At 35.9% G+C, this 18,379-nt stretch overlaps 2 protein-coding genes across 3 annotated transcripts in view; one reads left to right on the top strand and one right to left on the bottom strand.

Moving 5' to 3' along the window:
• The window catches only part of kcnb1 (potassium voltage-gated channel, Shab-related subfamily, member 1), a 37,005-nt gene extending 34,062 nt beyond the window's left edge, over nt 1–2,943 (top strand). For both annotated transcript variants that reach the window (XM_048198924.1, XM_048198925.1), the window contains exon 3: nt 486–2,943. In XM_048198924.1, the coding sequence (XP_048054881.1) occupies nt 486–2,414 (1,929 nt within the window). In that variant the 3' untranslated portion in view covers nt 2,415–2,943. The remainder of the gene's footprint in view (nt 1–485) is intronic.
• A 4,712-nt stretch (nt 2,944–7,655) lies between these two features.
• si:dkey-7k24.5 (somatomedin-B and thrombospondin type-1 domain-containing protein) lies at nt 7,656–15,558 on the bottom strand. The gene is made up of 5 exons (XM_048198929.1): nt 14,513–15,558; nt 11,732–11,923; nt 11,176–11,251; nt 10,457–10,639; nt 7,656–8,050 (listed from the first exon to the last, which is right to left on the bottom strand). Exons 1-5 carry the CDS (start codon nt 14,793–14,795, stop codon nt 7,933–7,935), a joined length of 852 nt encoding a protein of 283 aa, XP_048054886.1. The 5' UTR covers nt 14,796–15,558; the 3' UTR covers nt 7,656–7,932.
• Nucleotides 15,559–18,379: the final 2,821 nt, after the last annotated feature.

Below are 18,379 nucleotides of genomic sequence, written 5' to 3'. Positions count from 1 at the left end.
GTTGTCTAACCAGGTTTTCTGGTGTAAAGCATGTTTCTACAAGGTTTTCTTCAAATCACACTCATAGTCACAAAGAAAAATGTATTGTCAGTTACTATGATTTACCTAGATCTTACTCATCACTTTTTCAAACTCATTCTCTGTTTGTCTCTCTCACTTTAATTAATCCTGATTACGCATCTATAGAAAATATTAAAGAAGAAACTCCTTGGTGGAAAATTATATTCATTGCCAACATACATTTCATCAGACTTTTAGTGCAGCAGTCTTTATTTAAACACAAGTGTTTGATTTCTCTTATGGTTAGAACATAAAAAATTCACAAAGTATAAATGATCTGTCAAGCTATCACTACACTATACATAAAATGTTTTTACCAGTAGCCTATGTTAGAGGTAATGAGACACAAATCTCAGTATTTCTTTACTTTGAAGGTTTTTCTTATTTTTAATAGTTGATTTTTTGTTTGCTTTTTTGTCTTTCAGATCTTGGCCATCATTTCTATCCTATTCATTGTGCTCTCCACTATCGCTTTGTCTCTTAACACCCTCCCGGAGCTGCAAGACACAGACGAATTTGGTCAGACAACTGATAATCCCCAGCTGGCCCATGTGGAGGCAGTGTGCATCGCATGGTTCACCATGGAATATCTTCTTCGCTTCCTTTCCTCACCTAACAAATGGAAATTCTTTAAAGGTCCCCTCAATGTCATTGACTTGCTGGCCATCCTACCATATTATGTCACCATATTCTTGACAGAGTCCAACAAGAGTGTGCTGCAATTCCAGAACGTACGGCGGGTGGTGCAAATCTTTCGAATCATGCGGATTTTGCGCATCCTCAAATTGGCACGTCATTCCACTGGGTTACAGTCACTGGGCTTTACACTGCGTCGGAGTTACAATGAGCTGGGCCTGCTTATCCTCTTCTTAGCTATGGGGATCATGATCTTTTCCAGTCTGGTTTTCTTTGCGGAGAAGGACGAGGATGACACCAAGTTCAAGAGCATCCCTGCCTCCTTTTGGTGGGCCACTATTACCATGACCACTGTGGGATATGGAGACATTTACCCTAAGACACTTTTGGGTAAGATTGTTGGTGGGCTTTGCTGCATAGCAGGCGTTTTAGTCATTGCCCTACCAATTCCCATCATTGTCAACAACTTTTCTGAATTCTACAAGGAACAGAAACGGCAAGAGAAGGCCATCAAGAGACGTGAGGCTCTAGAGAGAGCCAAACGCAATGGCAGCATAGTGTCCATGAATGTTAGAGAGGCGTTTTCCCGTGGTGCAGAGCTTCTGGATGTGGTGGTCATGGACAAGGGTGAGAGAACCCAGGACAACCATCTCTCACCCAGTCGATGGAAATGGTCATCAAAGAGGGCAACTTCAGAGACCAGTTCCAATCGTTCCTTCAACCCAGAGCAAGGTTCACCGAGCAAGGCGAGAGCTTCTAGTCCACAGAGGCTTAATGCACAGAAACTAGAAGAGATGTACAACCAGATGGCAAAGACTCAGTCACAGCCCAACCTGAACACCAAAGACAGAAGTACATCTCGAGCTGGCCATAGAAGGGATGAAATTGAGCTGGGAGCCTTGCCAGGTCAAGGAGGTGACCCACTGAATGGGGGCCGTGAAGGGGTGGTAGACATGAAAAGTCTGTCAAGCATTGACAGTTATATCAGCTGTGCAACAGACTTCCAAGAGAACCCGCGATTCCCCTACAGTCCGGCAGGGGGTCTGTCACTCCCAGAGAGCTCTCGGTTCTCCCACAGTCCTGGATCTGGCCTCTCTGGTCGAGTCAGTGCTAATCCAAGCCTGCAGACAACACTGGAGCATGAGACCATGCTCACGCCACCTTGTTCTGGTGCTAAACCTCTCAACACCGATGGTTCACGGCAACAAGGTCTGCTTATAAACTCTCAGAAAATCTATGCGGTTAGAGTGAATCATCGCAATTGTGGGGAGACCAGTCCATCTGGTGGTCCTCTGTCTGACAGCTCTATTCTTTCTGACCACTCCATCCTAAGCCCAGAGGTGTCAGTCTACACAACAGCCAGCAGCAGGACTCCACCTAAGACACCAGAGAAGAAGGCAATCACCCCTGCAGTCTTCACTTTCCACGACGCGTCCATCAGCAAGTACATCGATGCCGACACAGATGACGAGGAACATTTGCGTGAGAGTGGCCCATCAGAGCGCCTGCTTGGTGGCCTCAGCTCCAAGCCTCGACTCGGTGGTTACCAGGGGACCACCAACCACTTGGAAGCTGCCCAAAGGCTGCTAGGTCAGAACTGCCTATTCCCACTGGGAAGTAGCCCAAGTGTTGGCCATGAGAACCATGTGGCTTCAGAGAACTCACGGAGGCCCAAAGGGGACAGGGGACATTCCAACGCTTTTGATAAGGGCCTCTGAGGCCTCAGGGTCAGACTCCAGAAGGGAAAGAAGGCCAAGTTCAGTCAACTACTTTAGAGAAAGCAGAGACTAATGTACATTGGAGAATCATTTTACAGGCATCTGACCAGGGGGCCTATCCTGGTGACTTTACGCGGGAGAGTTCACTGGAAAACAGTGGTCATGTTACATCATTAAGGGACAGGATCTTGAGGATGTATCACTGCCTACACCTCTTGCCCTTTATCCTCTTCTGTAAACAAGCCTGCATTGGCGCATCGCAGGGGTAAGATAAAGCCAGAGCAGATCTGGCCTACGGTTGTTTGTGAAAAGAACAGGATTTATGCTAAAGCTTATTTAGCTTAAGGCTGGAAACTTACCAGACATTTAAGCGCAGGTGTGTATGGTAAATCAAGGGGGACAGTCCGTCACTGCCCACGTCAGCTAGCCACTGTCCAGAGCCCACCTTAAAGAATAGCATTAGAGACATGTTATACCCTGTTTACTAGTGCACCCCTCCCCTGTCCCCTAATAAACTGGCCTTACTTAACTGCAGTTATGGGTCTGCATACAGTATGAGTGTTTGTGTGCAAGCGTATTTGATATAGGGAGGGCTGATGGTATGATAATGTGCACGTATATAACAACCAACATTCCTGCACACAAGCTCACTCTTCAAAATATATTCACATGCTGTGTGATTTTACTTGATTGATTTATTTTTATATAGACATGAAGATTATCTGTAGAAATCTGTCACACATATTTCTTGTGTCATATCCGTCAGTATGAGAATAAATTGTCAATTGTTTCATTGGAAGAGACCAAAATCTGTTTAAATTTACCCCCCCTCATGTCATTTACTTGTATGTCATCTTTCTCTAGTATGGCAAAGCTTAAAGGGATAGTTCACCCAAAAATGAAAATTTACCTTCAGTCCATTCAAGATGTAGTTGACTTTTTTTCTTCAGTAGAACAGTAAAGAAGATTTTTAGCTGAAATCATAGTCCTCTGTGATTCATATACTGGAAGTCAATGGGTGCCGTCACTTTGAAATGCATACAAAACAAAATTAATATCCGCATCTCCTACATTAAGGTCTTAAGAAGCGAAACGATTGGTCTATGCAACATTATTTACAGCATTATTACCTGTAATCCGCAGCCTCGGCAAACGGTCCTGAGCGAATTCACGACAGTCTGCACCGCGACTGTCGCATAATGACGTATGTGCAGGTAAGCCGCGCATACGTCATTATGCAACAGGAAGCTCGCGCTCAGGACCGTTTGCCGAGGCTGTGGATTAGAGGTAAAATGTTGTAAATAATGTTCAGTTTCTTGCATAGATTGATCATTTCGCTTCTTAAAACCTCAATGTGTCATCAGGAGCTGCGGGTATTCATTTTGTTTTGTCTGCATATGTTTCTTTTAATCTCAAAGTGATGGCACCCATTGACTTCCATTATATGAATCACTGAGGACCACGGTTTCAGCTAAAAAACCTCTTTACTGTTCTACTGAATAAAAAAAAATTCACCTACATCTTGGATGGCCTGAGGGTGAGTAAATTGACAGCAAATTTTTATTTTTTCAAAACTGAAAATTCTGTCATTGTTTAGTCTCCTACATTTCAGTACATTTCGGTGTGCATTTATTTCTTTTGTATAACATAAAAGAAGATTTTATTTATTTATTTATTTGTTTTGTACATCTATTGGGGTCCAGTGTTGTTCTGAACCCAAAAGGCTGTACAAAATTTCTTCTTTTGTGTTCCACAGATGAAAAAAAAAGAATAGAGGTTTGGAACGATATGAGGATGAGTAAATGATAACAGAATTTTCATTTTTCAAAAAGTGTTTTTAAGAAAGTAACTGAACATACACTTCATGCTGTGCAATTTTATTTCTTACAAAAGATCATGTTTATGATTTCATATTAAAATTGCGTAGCACATGCACATTGGCAGCCCAAACAGAAGCAACACTGAGAATGAATGGACAACACGTACCTCGCCCTGTTATTACCTGATATTGGTAAGCAATGGAAATCTAGAATAAATCTGACAAAGAAACTATTGAAAAACTTCAGGTCAATTCAACATTTCAGTTAGATTTACCAGTTTCATAACAGTGAATGCTGTTCAAACACAAATATTTCTGAATATAAGAATAAATATATATTTCTAAAGTATTTTCTAGATGATCATATGAAATGAGGGAGATGGTCTCATACTTTTGCATTGCCAGAATGTTTATTTTAAAATATTTGATTTAATAAAAGGTTTTATGGGACCTTTTGTGTCCTCAATTGTTATTCAGGCTCAACAAACACAATGTGACCAAGATGACCACCACTTAATCCCAAACATTTATCCTTTTTGATAGAGAGCTCTGTAATAAAGTATGTAATGCATGGCCATGTTTATCTCCAAATGGAATACAATCCCTTTACACTGCACAAACTTAATATCCTTGAAAGATTAGATCCTTATCACCAATGCAGCCATTCTCACCAATTTGTAACCACACACATAAACATAATCCAGCATGTATTCACAGGTATGTAGACGATGTCCTGAAGACGACTATATCCAGTTTCCATGGTGACCACAAGCCCTCCCTTCTAGCGCTCATATTGAATTTGAAAACTGGGATAGAGAGGGCTAAATTAGATTAAAAAAACATACTCAATTGCATCTGTGTCAACAAATACCATCATTAAAAGTCACACTGTCAGAATGTACTTGTCTCATAGAATATGTATGTGTGTGCATGTGTTATCTGGGGAGCGCAAAGATGATGGGGGTAAACTCGGCCTCTCCCGAGACTTGTGTGTATGCTTCCATCCCTGTCTCAACGATTTTAGCTGAGTTGAAGTGAGGTGTGAACGGAATACCAATTTTCTGCAAGACAGCGGGAGGAGGGTGTGTATGGGAGGAAAAACTGCAAGTGAGAGGGATCTTCCCTCTCTGCTCTATACAGAATAATTTATGAATGCAACGATGTATACTGCTTACTGTAATGATGTGGAGAGGAAGCTGCTTTCTGAGTGCTAAGGTCCCTTGCTCCACTTTTGGTCTTTTATGTGGATATTATATAATATCCATGATCTGTCGGGTGTGTGATCCACATTCAGTACCCTATTCATTCAGTAGATTCATACGGAGAGAACATTATCGCTAAAATGTGACCTTACTGAAGCCATTCAAAACTCTCTTTGCTGTATCTGTGTTAGGCCGTGCCCTGAGGTCAGTGTCAACCCTGTTTTTTTGTAATGATCCATGGGTGAATCTCACAAAGAAATGTCTGAAATATTTTACCCAAAAATCAAAAGAAAATAATTTGTGCATTTTATTATTATTTTTTAAATAATTTTAAGCTAATTTCCCTCCCACCTCCCATATGTATTTATACTATATATATGAATATATATGTGAATGCTGGCAAAATGAGTTGCAATGAGCAAATTTTCAAAAATTAGCTATTGTTACTCTCATATATCTCTATTCATTAACAAAAATGACTGAGCTACACCTGCTTGAAGTCGATATAGTCAGCATAGTCAATTTTGAGAAAAATCGAGTTAAAGTTTTCTGAGGGTTCCGAAACAAAATCACCTAGCAACTATACCTTAAAATCCCTGGTAATAACACCAGATTTGGCACAAACCAAGTCAAAACCCATATTTATCGGAATATATATATATATATATATATATATTTTTTTTTTTTTTTTTCAACGTTTTTTTTCATGATTCCACAATTGTTTGATTAACATAAATGAAACAGACAGCCAATATATTAAGACCTAGCTAGGGCCTACCAAATGGATCTAATATAATGTTACACATCAGATGTTTTTCCCCAACAGTTAACCAAACGTTCACTTAAGGCATAAAGGATTTTGACCAAAATTTATTTATTTATTTTTTTTTTTGCCTGTATCTCGAAATTAGCCCATGCCAGCACGGGTCATATAGGCTATATATATATAATATATATAAATCACAATGCACAAAATCTTATTGGCTTTTGAAATAGGTTTCATTTGCTTTATGCAAGATGATATTTCATATTTTTTCTATTGATTTTCTGTTTAAATACAACCCAGACATGCTCTTGACAAGTTTTGTGAGATCCACCTCCATATTGTCCATGTTAATTTCTCAATCAAAGATTAGCATATGTTGTTTTATTGCTGATATGTTCTGCAGATGTCATTCTGTACCGTCCCACGGGGAACGCTCGCAGCGCAGTGTGCTTAGAGCATTAACAAAGATTAGAGTGAATTACATATGGGTGATTATTTTGGGGATATTTTTTTGACTCCAGTCTAAAAACAGTGATGACAATCAATAATTTGAGTACAATGTCAGTGTCTTATTGGATGGTTTGATGGCATTAAAGGTGTTTTGTCTTAAATACCCTCCCACACGACAGTGCAGGTTGCAATTCATCATGGTACATTTATAAAATCCTTCAAATTAAGTGGTATTAAAATTTGCTCACAAACGTGTCAAACTGTGACAACCTGACGATGCTCGAAGTATCAACATGGACGCTGTTTGAAATTGAAATGTTTATGTTAGGTTTACAGTAACATGCTTTTTAAAACGGGCACTTTGACTTTTAATTCCGTTTATTTATGAGAGGGTTTATAATGATTTGTGTATTTCGTTTAAACAAGAAAGCACAAATGAGATTTACATTTTTCGTTTATTTGATCTTTTCTCATGAAATTGTACAATAACAGTGGTAACTAGAAGTACGAAATTTAGGAAGCGTTTCATTAAAGAAATTACCGTAAACATCCATAGAGAATTTCCAGGGAACTAAAAAAAGAGAGCACTGTTTACAATCCCTCCCTTCCCCTAAATCTTCTACAATGTCGTTTGTAGGTCTAAAGGCTGTTTGTTTTGTAATCTTTCTACCTGTTGACTTTCTATGCCGTTGTTTCTGTACGTGTGTTATGTTGTTTAATGCATGTCGTACCTCTGAAGCTGTAACTTGTTCTGTATGTGACAAAAAGCCAATTCCTTGTCTTATTAATAGGAAAAAGAGCCAAAAATGTGTCATAATGTCCTGAAATCTTTGCAGTATGAAGAAGAGTTATCCCCCCTCCCCCCTTGGTTGGCTGGAAATCAAATAAATGATACAGATTATTAATTTTACCTATTATTCTGTGTTGTCATTAGAGTTTATACACATGAGTTCAAATGGTGTATCCCTAAGGCCCCAAAAAGCATTTGGAAACTTACCACACACTTGAAAAATGTAGAATTTTTTAATACATGCATTGGAGAACTGCTTCTTAAAATACATTATGGCTACTTAGTCACAATATAATGGCTGTTAGCATTAGTAAAGAGTCTTTAAATCTGAATTATCTGTGACTAATATTGAATCTGCTCTTGATAACGTACTGTAATCAGCTCATTTCTCTTAAAAGCCTGAAGCTGGTTTTGAGTTACCCAAATGGTCTCTGCACATTCTACCGTCACTTCATAAAGTCTAAAACTTCATGACCCGGTTAAAGTGCGACTTAGATGAAGAGAAAACTGTGTACAGTGGGACAGGAACAGGAGTCTCGTCGACGGACTCGCCTCCACACCCCTCTGCACTGAGAATTCCCCACGGCCTGCCACTGCAGAGACAACCTCCTGAGAGCGAGAGAGTGAGAATGTGATGGAAAGAGATGATAGAGGAAGACAGATAGAGTGATGGGTATCGCTCTGGCTGATGCCCTTGAGCTAGGTTAAGAGTTTCAAACCTAGCTAATGGATAATGCTTGCATTTTATGTGTTGGTTAAATCCCAGAATCATTCGTTTTAAATTTAGACTAGATTAAACAGGCAATTGCTCTCTTTTTATTTAAAAAAAACATAACAAGGCTCTAGAGTGCTCCAAATTAGTTCACCCAAAAATGAAAATTCTGTCATTTATTACCTACCCTCATGCCGTTCGTTAATCTTCGGAACACAAATTAATATATTTTAGTTGAAATCCGATGGCTCCGTGAGGCCTCCATAGGGAGCAATGGACACTTCCTCTCTCAAGATCCATAAAGGTACTAAAAACATGTTTAAATCAGTTCATGTGAGTAGAGTGGTTCAATATTAATGTTATAAAGCGACGAGAATATTTTTGGTGCGCCAAAAAAACAAAATAACGACTTATTTAGTGATGGCCGATTTCAAAACACTGCTTCAGGAAGATTCGGAGCACAAATGAATCAGTGTGTCGAATCATGATTCAGATCGCGTGTCAAACTGCCAACGGCTGAAATCACGTGACTTTGGCACTCCGAACAGCAGATTCGATACACTGATTCATTTTTTATCCGATGCTTCATGAAGCAGTGTTTTGAAATCGGCCATTGCTAAATAAGTCGTTATTTTGTTATTTTCGTCGCTTTATAATATTAATATTGAACCACTGTACTCACATGAACTGATTTAAATATGTTTTTAGTACCTTTATGGATCTTGAGAGAGGAAGTGTCATTGCTCCCTATGGAGGCCTCATGGAGCCATCGGATTTCTAAAATATCTTAATTTGTGTTCTGAAGATTAACGAAGGTCTTATGGGTGTGGAACGGCATGAGGGTAAGTAATAAATGACAGAATTTTCATTTTTGGGTGAACTAACCCTTTAAACCAGTACAAGATGTTTTATACACAAGCACTTAAATATTTAAAGATGTCTCATGGTTCCCTCTAGTGGTCAAGATATGGTCTCAAAACCGTCTGAAATGAGTTTTAGCTTTTTTTGTTTGTTTGTTATGGATAATGATTTACAGTTAGATCTTTACAGCTGAAAAAATAAATGTACAGCTTTTTATTTTTATTCAGCATTGATGCATTAAATTGATCAAAAGCGACAGTAAAGACATTTATAATGTTAAAAAAGATTTCTATTCCAAAAAAATCCTCAAAAATGTATCAGTTTTCACAAAAATATACAGTAGCACATTAGAACGATTTCTAAAGGATCATGTGACACTGAAGACTGGTGTAATGGCAGCTTCGCCATCACAGAAATAAATTAAGTTTTAAAGTATATTAAAATAGAAAACAGCTATTTTAAAATTTAATAATATTTCACAATATTACTGTTTTACTCTGTTTTTGATTTAAAAAAATAGCATTTGGTGAACATAAGAGACTTCTTTCAAAAACATTTAAAGAATCTTACAGAATGCAAACTTTTGAACGATAGTGTATATTAATTATTTCATTTAAATTGGTGTGTTCTGTGAATTGTATAGTTGTCTAAATCCTCCTTTTGCAGTGGGATTTGTGGTAACACTTCAGTATGGGGAACCATTCTCACTTTTATCTAGTTGCGTGCATATTGGCTGTTTATTAGTATTTATAAAGCCCATATTAATGTCTTTTTCTGCATGGCCATATTCTACATCTAATACCTAAACTTAAACGCTACAAAAACTAGCTTCTGACTATTAACAAGAAGTAAATTAGGAGTTTATTGAGACAAAAGACATAGTTAATTGTGAATATGTGTTCCCCATACCAAAGTGTTACCGGATTTGCTTATGGTAATTCCTGTGGGTGTTTTTTTTTTTGTTTGTTTTGTTTTGTTTTGGTCACACTTTATTTTAGGGTCCAGTTCTCACTATTAAGTTAACTAACTACAACTTTTGCCTCAGTAAACTCCTAATTACTGCTTATTAACAGTTAGTAAGGTAGTTGTTAAGTTTAGTTATTGGTTAAGGCATTAATATGTACTTTATAAGTACTAATAAACAGCCAATATCCTAGTAATATGCATGCTAATAAGCAACTATAGTTAATATTGAGAATTGGACCCTAAACTAAAGTGTTACCATTTTTTTTTCTCTCTCTCTCTCTATGAGAAGATTAATTTTATCACACTAGTCTCGTGGTTATACTTTTGAAATAATGTGTAAACATTTATTCCAATGATTATTGTTTGTTTTGATAAACTATGTGGAGTGTCTGTATTATTGAGCTTAAGTTGTATTGAGAATGGAATTTAAACAACAACAACAAGCAAAACATTTATCCAGGTCTTTCTCCTCTTACCTGTCCTGTCCCATATTCTCCCCATCCCCGGAGCAGTAGCGTTGACCCTGGGTCAGTGCTGGTGGCTGGCACTCCACACACACCTGATGCCCCTCCTTCAGGTACCGCATCCAACCAGTATGTGGACTGAAGCTGCGCTGACAACCCGCCGTCAGGGACGTGAGTTCAAACTCCACACAGTAACTGAGGTGTGCACATACAGATGCATATATATGCCAATAAATTAAATATACATACTACTGTTCAAAAGTTTGGGGTCAGTAAGATTTTTATTTATTTTGACTTTTTGAAAGATCATTCAGCAAGGAATGCAATAAATCAGAGTATTAGCATTATTTCTGAAAGATCATGTGACATTGAAGACATGAGAATTCAACTTTGACATCAAAAGAATAAATTACATTTTTAAATAGAAAACAGTTATTATAAATAGTAATAATATATAGTAATAATATTTTGCAACATTACTGGTTTTACTGAGATTTTTTTCCAAAACATTAAGAAATCTTAATCTTAATGTTACAGTACTTATCAAAGAAAACTATGGTGTAACAATGGTACGTCATAATAAACAAATAAATATGGTATTGCCAGGGTATGTGCAGTTTTTTGTGGTGGTTAGTGAGATCTACGATATGTACCATGGTACATTAAAAAAAAAAATACCACCATGCAACTTTTTGTTGCAATTTAGTGTTGAACCGTCAGTTCTTACTTACCCTGTGATATTGTTGTCAAAAATCTCCCTCTTTTTCCGTGCATTTCCATAGCCGCCAGTGGTTATGAGAGCTGGGACTGTAAAATAATGAGACAAAGGAGTAGGTCAAAGATTATGGAAGAGAAATTTTACGTGAAATTTTATGTGCCCCCATAATTCACCTGCAGTTTCATAAGAAGGTACAACTCATTTTCAAAAGCACATTCATGTACTACAAGGTTGTTCAGGGTGACATTTAGATTGTTGCTTCAATGCTTAGAGCATATGACGATGATGATTACAGTTCATAATTTGATTACAGTCAGAAACAGTCTATGTACTGATAATGTGATTATATAAGATAAAAATTCTCTTAGATAAATGGGATGTAATGCGTACTGCGGAGTCCATCCAAGAATAACAATTCAATGGAAAAATAATGGCCAGTTGCTTCTATTATGGATCTAATGGGCCATGACCATCTCAGCCCTAAGATATTATCCACTGTTGATTATTAAATTTGACATTTGTGTTGAAGGAGAGCAATGGATATTTCACCGATCTATAGATTACCATACCCAGTGATTGCAGGCAGGGACCGTGCTGATCGTGGTACTCTGCACAGCCGGCGGTCTGATGTAAAGAGGGACAGGGTTCACCTCCATTACGCGCTTCCTGAATCACCTGCCTCCACCTTGTGCGAAGTGTGGGTTTACACGGCTCCAGACAGCCAGACCACACACTCCATTCGCTCACCACACAGGATACGGCTAAAACACACACACACACACACGGTAGATGTGGCAGGTTCTCAGCTAATATAGGTAACAAGTAACTCTAGTTGCTTATTATCATGCATATTACTAGGATATTGGCTGTTTATTAATACTTGTAAAGCACATATTAATGCCTTATTCTGCATCCCTTAATCTTACCCAATACCTAAATTTAACAACTACCTTACGAACTATTAATAAGCAGTAACTGACCGTTTGCTGGGAGTTTGATTGACAGGCGATCTAACCAATCATAACACCGAATCCGCTGTTATGTCCAGCAAATCAGTCAGGTGAGTATATTTAACGTCAGTGGACTTGAACTTGAAAAATGCTGTGTACTGACATGGTTCCACGGTTGAAACAACATCCCTTCTGATGTTCATTCATGTTTACTTGATTGATAAATTCACTAGTAGGAATAGGAATTGATTGGTTCAAGAGCCACTTGAACTGAGGTGCTACAGTGATCTGTCACGACACATTAAAGAGCCACAAAACAGTATTTATTGTTTAAATTTCTTAAAATATTACAAAATTTGAAATTTGAGACTTTTTTTTCATATCAAAAGTAACCTGCTCTGTCTTAAAAAAAAACTTGTTAAATTATGAGAAAAATGTCGTTAAATTTCGAGAAAAAAGTCGAGATAAAATGTTGAGAATAAACTCGTTAAATTACGAGAAAAAAACTTGTTAAATTTCGAGAAAAAAGTCGAGATAAAATGTTCAGAATAAAGTCATTAAATTACGAGAAAAATGTCGTTAAATTTCGAGAAAAAAGTCAAAATAAAATGTTGAGAATAAACTCCTTAAATTACGAGAAAAATGTCATTAAATTTCGAGAAAAAAGTCGAGATAAAATGTTGAGAATAAACTCGTTAAATTACGAGAACAAATTCGTTAAATTATGAGAAAAAAGTCGAGATGTTGAGAATAAAGTCATAATTTAATGAGTTTATTCTCAACATTTTATCTCTACTTTTTTCTCGAAATTTAACGACATTTTTCTCATAATTTAACAAGTTTTTTCTCGTAATTTAATGAGTTTATTCTCAACATTTTATTTTGACTTTTTTCTCGAAATTGAACAACTTTAATCTTGAGGTGGTTTTATTTTTTTTATTATTGCTTGGCCCTAATCCTCTTCCGTACGTTTTTGTGCTAACATATTGAGAAGACCAGATAACGTTGAACAAACATTCTATTAATGGTACTGGAAGATCATTTATTCATAACTAAGAGAACCTTGCCATTCTCATGTTCTGAGAATGTTCCCTAGTGGAGTTTAAAAGCAATGATAAATATGCAGCAGCAACAGAAATATATTACAGGGGTCTTCACTCAGATCCACTTGTAATAAAAGTTTTTTGTACCAAAAGTTTTTAATCCTATAGCTAAAAAAAAAAAAATTTTCTAAGAACGTTTTGCTAATGTTTCCATTAAGAATGTTGTCTGAATGTTCAAAACTTCCAGTTTTTTTAAATGTTTGTTTAAATGTTTCTTGGTTTTACACTCATTAAGAAAACAGACTATTTTATAATTTTGCAATCATTATGGGAATGTTACATTTGAATGTTCTCTGAACACTCTGAAGCAAGTAGTAACATTTCAAAAATTTAATAACTTAAATGTTTCAGAAAAAAATGTGGTATATATATATTTTTGTGATAATGTTTAGAGAACATTATTAAAGACCATGCAGTTAACCTACAGCAAATGTTCAAATAATGTTACTGGAAGAACATTCGTTTATAAATTTTAGAGAACTTTGCTTGAACGTTAGCCAAAGTTCAGAGAATGTTCCCTGTTATCTAGGATGACCGTTTTCCACCCTCCCTCTGAAACTTAAAACTAAACAGGCTGTTGTTGTTGCTGTGCCTTTAAGGCTTCTTCGCCTATGAAATGAGGTTTACTGTCTCCAGTGTAGTTTTTAACTGAATCATCACATTACATTGTGACAAGATCACAAAACAATCAGCACTAAAAGATGTTTGAAAGCTTTTTTCAACCCTCCAGTGTTTTAAATAATAAAAAAGCAGAAATATCTGTAAAGTACTACAGTGACAAGATTCCAAAGCCCCCATAAACTTTGAAAATGTTGCAAATTAAACATTTAGTCACAAGAATTGGTAACATAAAGCAAAATAATGAAACATAAGAAATGTTACAGCACATAACATATACTTCCCCCGATGCATTCATATAAATTATTCATATAACAATATCCACATAATAATATTCATATAATAATATCCCTTATTTTGTAATGCAAAAGTAAACTACTTTCTGTGAATGTGGGAGACTTCTGATTCATTAGCTGCTATAGGTAACTAACAGTACTGACAAGTGCTATAAACGGTAAAAGTATTTAAAATTCTTAGCATTTGAATGGTATATATACAAATATAAATATCCAAAATATATTGTGCACAATATTTTATATTCATATAAAAACTTCAACCTTGATGGTAAAAAAGTGTTCAAGAAGCTGTGGATAAAATCTGGCCTCCATTACAGACATGGCCTGAATCCGTTTTTATCATTTTAATACATGGCATCTGAAAAATATGAAATTTTAGAAACCTGGACAAGCAAGGTCATAGTCGTGACAACAGTCCAATGTCGTCTTGCATGCCTGGTCGCAGTAACATTCCCCATAGGAGCGATCTTTTCTCCAGTCTTCAGTAATACATGACTGGTTCTGTCCAAAGCAACACAGCCCCGTATCCTGACAACCTCCTTCGCTCTGGGACACCAGTGCTACCAGCAGAGTGAGGTAGAAAAGCATCCATGAGCGTCTGGAGCCGCACGCTGACATGATAATGAGCAGCCTGAATATGTCGCTCCCCTCATCTGAGGAACTCATGCATGTAATTGACTTCTACATCTTGCTGCACCTCTGAGCTGCACCGAGCCTGTTTTAGATGACATACCTCAGAGGTTTTGGTTTTCTCTTTTTTTGCCTCATGGCACTTAAGATGAGTTAAACTCATTACAATGTCTCACGAGTACACGTATGTCTTCGAAAATTGCAGCAATGTTAGAGGATTAATTATTAAATAATCTTGATTAATCTAAAAGTCATTATTTACATACCACTTCAAAGCCCACATGACTGACTTTCTACTCATTTTGAACAATGCACTAATCTTTTGTTTGAATGCAGTTACAATCAGTGGGGACTTCAAAAATAATGGCCTGTATAAATGACAAAACTTTGCATTAAGCCAATAATATTGATATAAGTTCTGGCATATACAGTAGGTGGTTTTGATTTTGTGGTTGAGGACTCTCTTCAATGTTTCCTTAGCTGGCCAGTATTGCCCATTGATGCTGAAACACGTGAAAAGGGAGGATTAAATTCATTCCTGTAGCTAGAGGCTATTCATGCAGAAAGAACAATACCATAGGCACTGCTGTAATGTAGGGCCTCATATATACACATTCCCATGTCTCATATGCAAAGAGAGAGAAAGAGGGACTTAAAAGTTATGTGAGGTAAATGAGCACATGCAAGTTCATGTGTGTGTAAAAAATAAATGGAGCTTTGATATTGTGAAACTTTTGCATGTACACATATATTAGGGAGTTCCACTGGGCTTTGAGAATTTTTTTTTTTTTTTGTCTCAAGTATAATTAACATTACATTAAAAATGCTGCTGTCTTAAAATTAGTTTTGACCAGTTTTGGGGAAAGTTACTTTTAAAAGTAATGCATTACAGCATTGCATTATTCCCTAAAAAAGTAACTAATTGCATTACTTAGTTACTTTTTGTGGAATGTAATGTGTTGAGTTACTTTTTCTCATCTGAGCTGGGCTTGCTTGTTCGTTTTTTAATAATAAACAAAAAAGTTCAATTTTTGGCAAATGTAAAGGCCCTTCACACCATAAGTGAAATGAATAAGTCTGAGGCAGAAGCAAATGCAAATTTACACCTGAACATTAGAGGGCGCAGCTCAAACTCTCTTAGGGGCTGTTTACACGACACCGTTTTCAACTAAAAACTAAATGGTGGCCTGAAAACGCAAATTTTTGAAAACGGGTTTCAAAGTGCAAGTTTTTGAAAACGGTCTCCGTGTAAACAACAAAAACGCGAATCTGTGGAAATGATGACGTCATGCACATGCGCATTACATGTTCAGTCTATAGTGTTTCATCGCCATCTAATGGCCTGCCAGCAGAATACAGCGTTTTTAGTCATTTTCACGGATTTGTATGAATGGGGATAATTTTGACGATGGTGTCGTCTGTACGCAGAAAACTCAAAAGGAAAAACTCAGTTTTAAGCATATCGTTGTCATGTAAATTTAGGCTATAAAAAATAAATAAAATAAAACACAAGTGTGATGTTTATCTTAAGTCATTTTTACTTAAAAGTATGGTTGAATTTGGTCATTGAAGGCCAGCAGCAAAGACATTGCTAATAAAGTCAAATTAAATACATAACGTATATTTGTGTTATTTAACATATTTATTTTTGCAGGTTTGCGTAATATTATTAGTTTGCATTTCACTGTTTTTATTAATTTTGAGGAACACTGAATCACAACACTAAATGTGAATGACTGCTCACATTTAGTCTACAATAAGCATCAAGGTTACACAGCGCACACAACACCTCTGCACTTACTCCCGATTTCTCTCAACATGGGGACTGGAGAGCTGTCAGACAATAAATGAGAAAAAGTAATTTGCATTACTTATTTGAAAATGTAACTGGGATATTTTGTTGTAAATTTAAAAGTAATACATTACTTTACAGTTACTTGGAAAAGTAATCTGATTACATTACCCGCGTTACTTGTAACACTGGATTTGACCATATGTGATTATTAGATTTTTTAAAATCAAAAACATACATATACAGTACAGTCCAAAAGTTTGGAACCACTAAGATTTTTAATGTTTTTAAAAGAAGTTTCGTCTGCTCACCAAGGCTACATTTATTTAATTAAAAATACAGTAAAAAACAGTAATATTGTGAAATATTATTACAATTTAAAATAACTGTGTACTATTTAAATATATTTGACAAAGTAATTTATTCCTGTGATGCAAAGCTGAATTTTCAGCATCGTTACTCCAGTCTTCAGTGTCACATGATCCTTCAGAAATCATTCTAAAATGCTGATTTGCTGCTCAATAAACATTTATGATTATTTTCAATGTTGAAAACAGTTGTGTACTTTTTTTTTCAGTATTCCTTGATGAACAGAAAGTTCAAAAGAACAGCATTTATCTGAAATACAAAGCTTCTGTAGCATTATACACAACCGTTCAAAAGTTTGGGGTCAGTAAGAATTTTTATTTTTATTTTTTTGAAAAGAAATTAAAGAAATGAATACTTTTATTCAGCAAGGATGCATTAAATCAGTCAAAAGTGGCAGTAAAGACATTTATAATGTTACAAAAGATTAGATTTCAGATAAACACTGTTCTTTTGAACTTTCTATTCATCAAATAATCCTGAAAAAAAATATTGTACACAAATATTTTGTACAATTGTACACATTAAATGTTTCTTGAGCAGCAGATCAGCATATTAGAATGATTTCTGAAGGATCATGTGACACTGAAGACTGGAGTAATGATGCTGAAAATTCAGCTTTGCCATCACAGGAATAAATTACTTTGTGAAATATATTCAAATAGAAAACAGTTATTTTAAATTGTAATAATATTTCACAATATTACAATATTTCACAATATTTTTACTGTATTTTTAATTAAATAAATGTAGCCTTGGTGAGCAGACGAAACTTATTTTAAAAACATTAAAAATCTTAGTGGTTCCAAACTTTTGGACTGTACTATATATATATATATATATATATATATATATATATATATATATATATATATATCTGTGTGTATAAAGTATGTTAATGTGATTTAACAATGCAAAATATCATTATAATAAATACTAATTTGACATTTGCGGGTTTGAAAAGCGAGGTTAAGATGATTTAAACATGCAATGCCTGGTGGAGACCTTTGATCCATCCAGGATGACTACAGTGCTTTGTCCATAACTAAACAAGGCTAACACTGTTAAAAACGTGCAGGATTGCATTGCCTTACAAAAGCATAACCAACACAGATTAATGCTACATGCACACATAATCTCCTTACTGCACAAACACCACCATAGTTCCATATGATTCCACTCTTTAAATTATAAGAATTGGTCCCTAAAATGTATTTTGGTCCAAAGTCACACAAAGCTTAGTACAGACTAATATATTAGTATATATATATATATATATATATATATATATATATATATATATATATATATATATATATATATATTTATTTATTTATTTCTATATATATAGGTTTTCAAATGTCCACAGTGTATTGTTTTTGTGGTTCAGGGAACTCAATGATGCTCTATTATATTTTGGCTTTTTCAGCATAGGCTACAGTATGAACACACATCATCAATG

The sequence above is a fragment of the Megalobrama amblycephala genome, linkage group LG8 (assembly GCF_018812025.1).
Source record: "Megalobrama amblycephala isolate DHTTF-2021 linkage group LG8, ASM1881202v1, whole genome shotgun sequence".
Taxonomy (NCBI): domain Eukaryota; kingdom Metazoa; phylum Chordata; class Actinopteri; order Cypriniformes; family Xenocyprididae; genus Megalobrama; species Megalobrama amblycephala.
The sequence above is the reverse complement of the archived record's forward strand: the minus strand, read 5'-3'. Positions and strand labels throughout refer to the sequence as shown.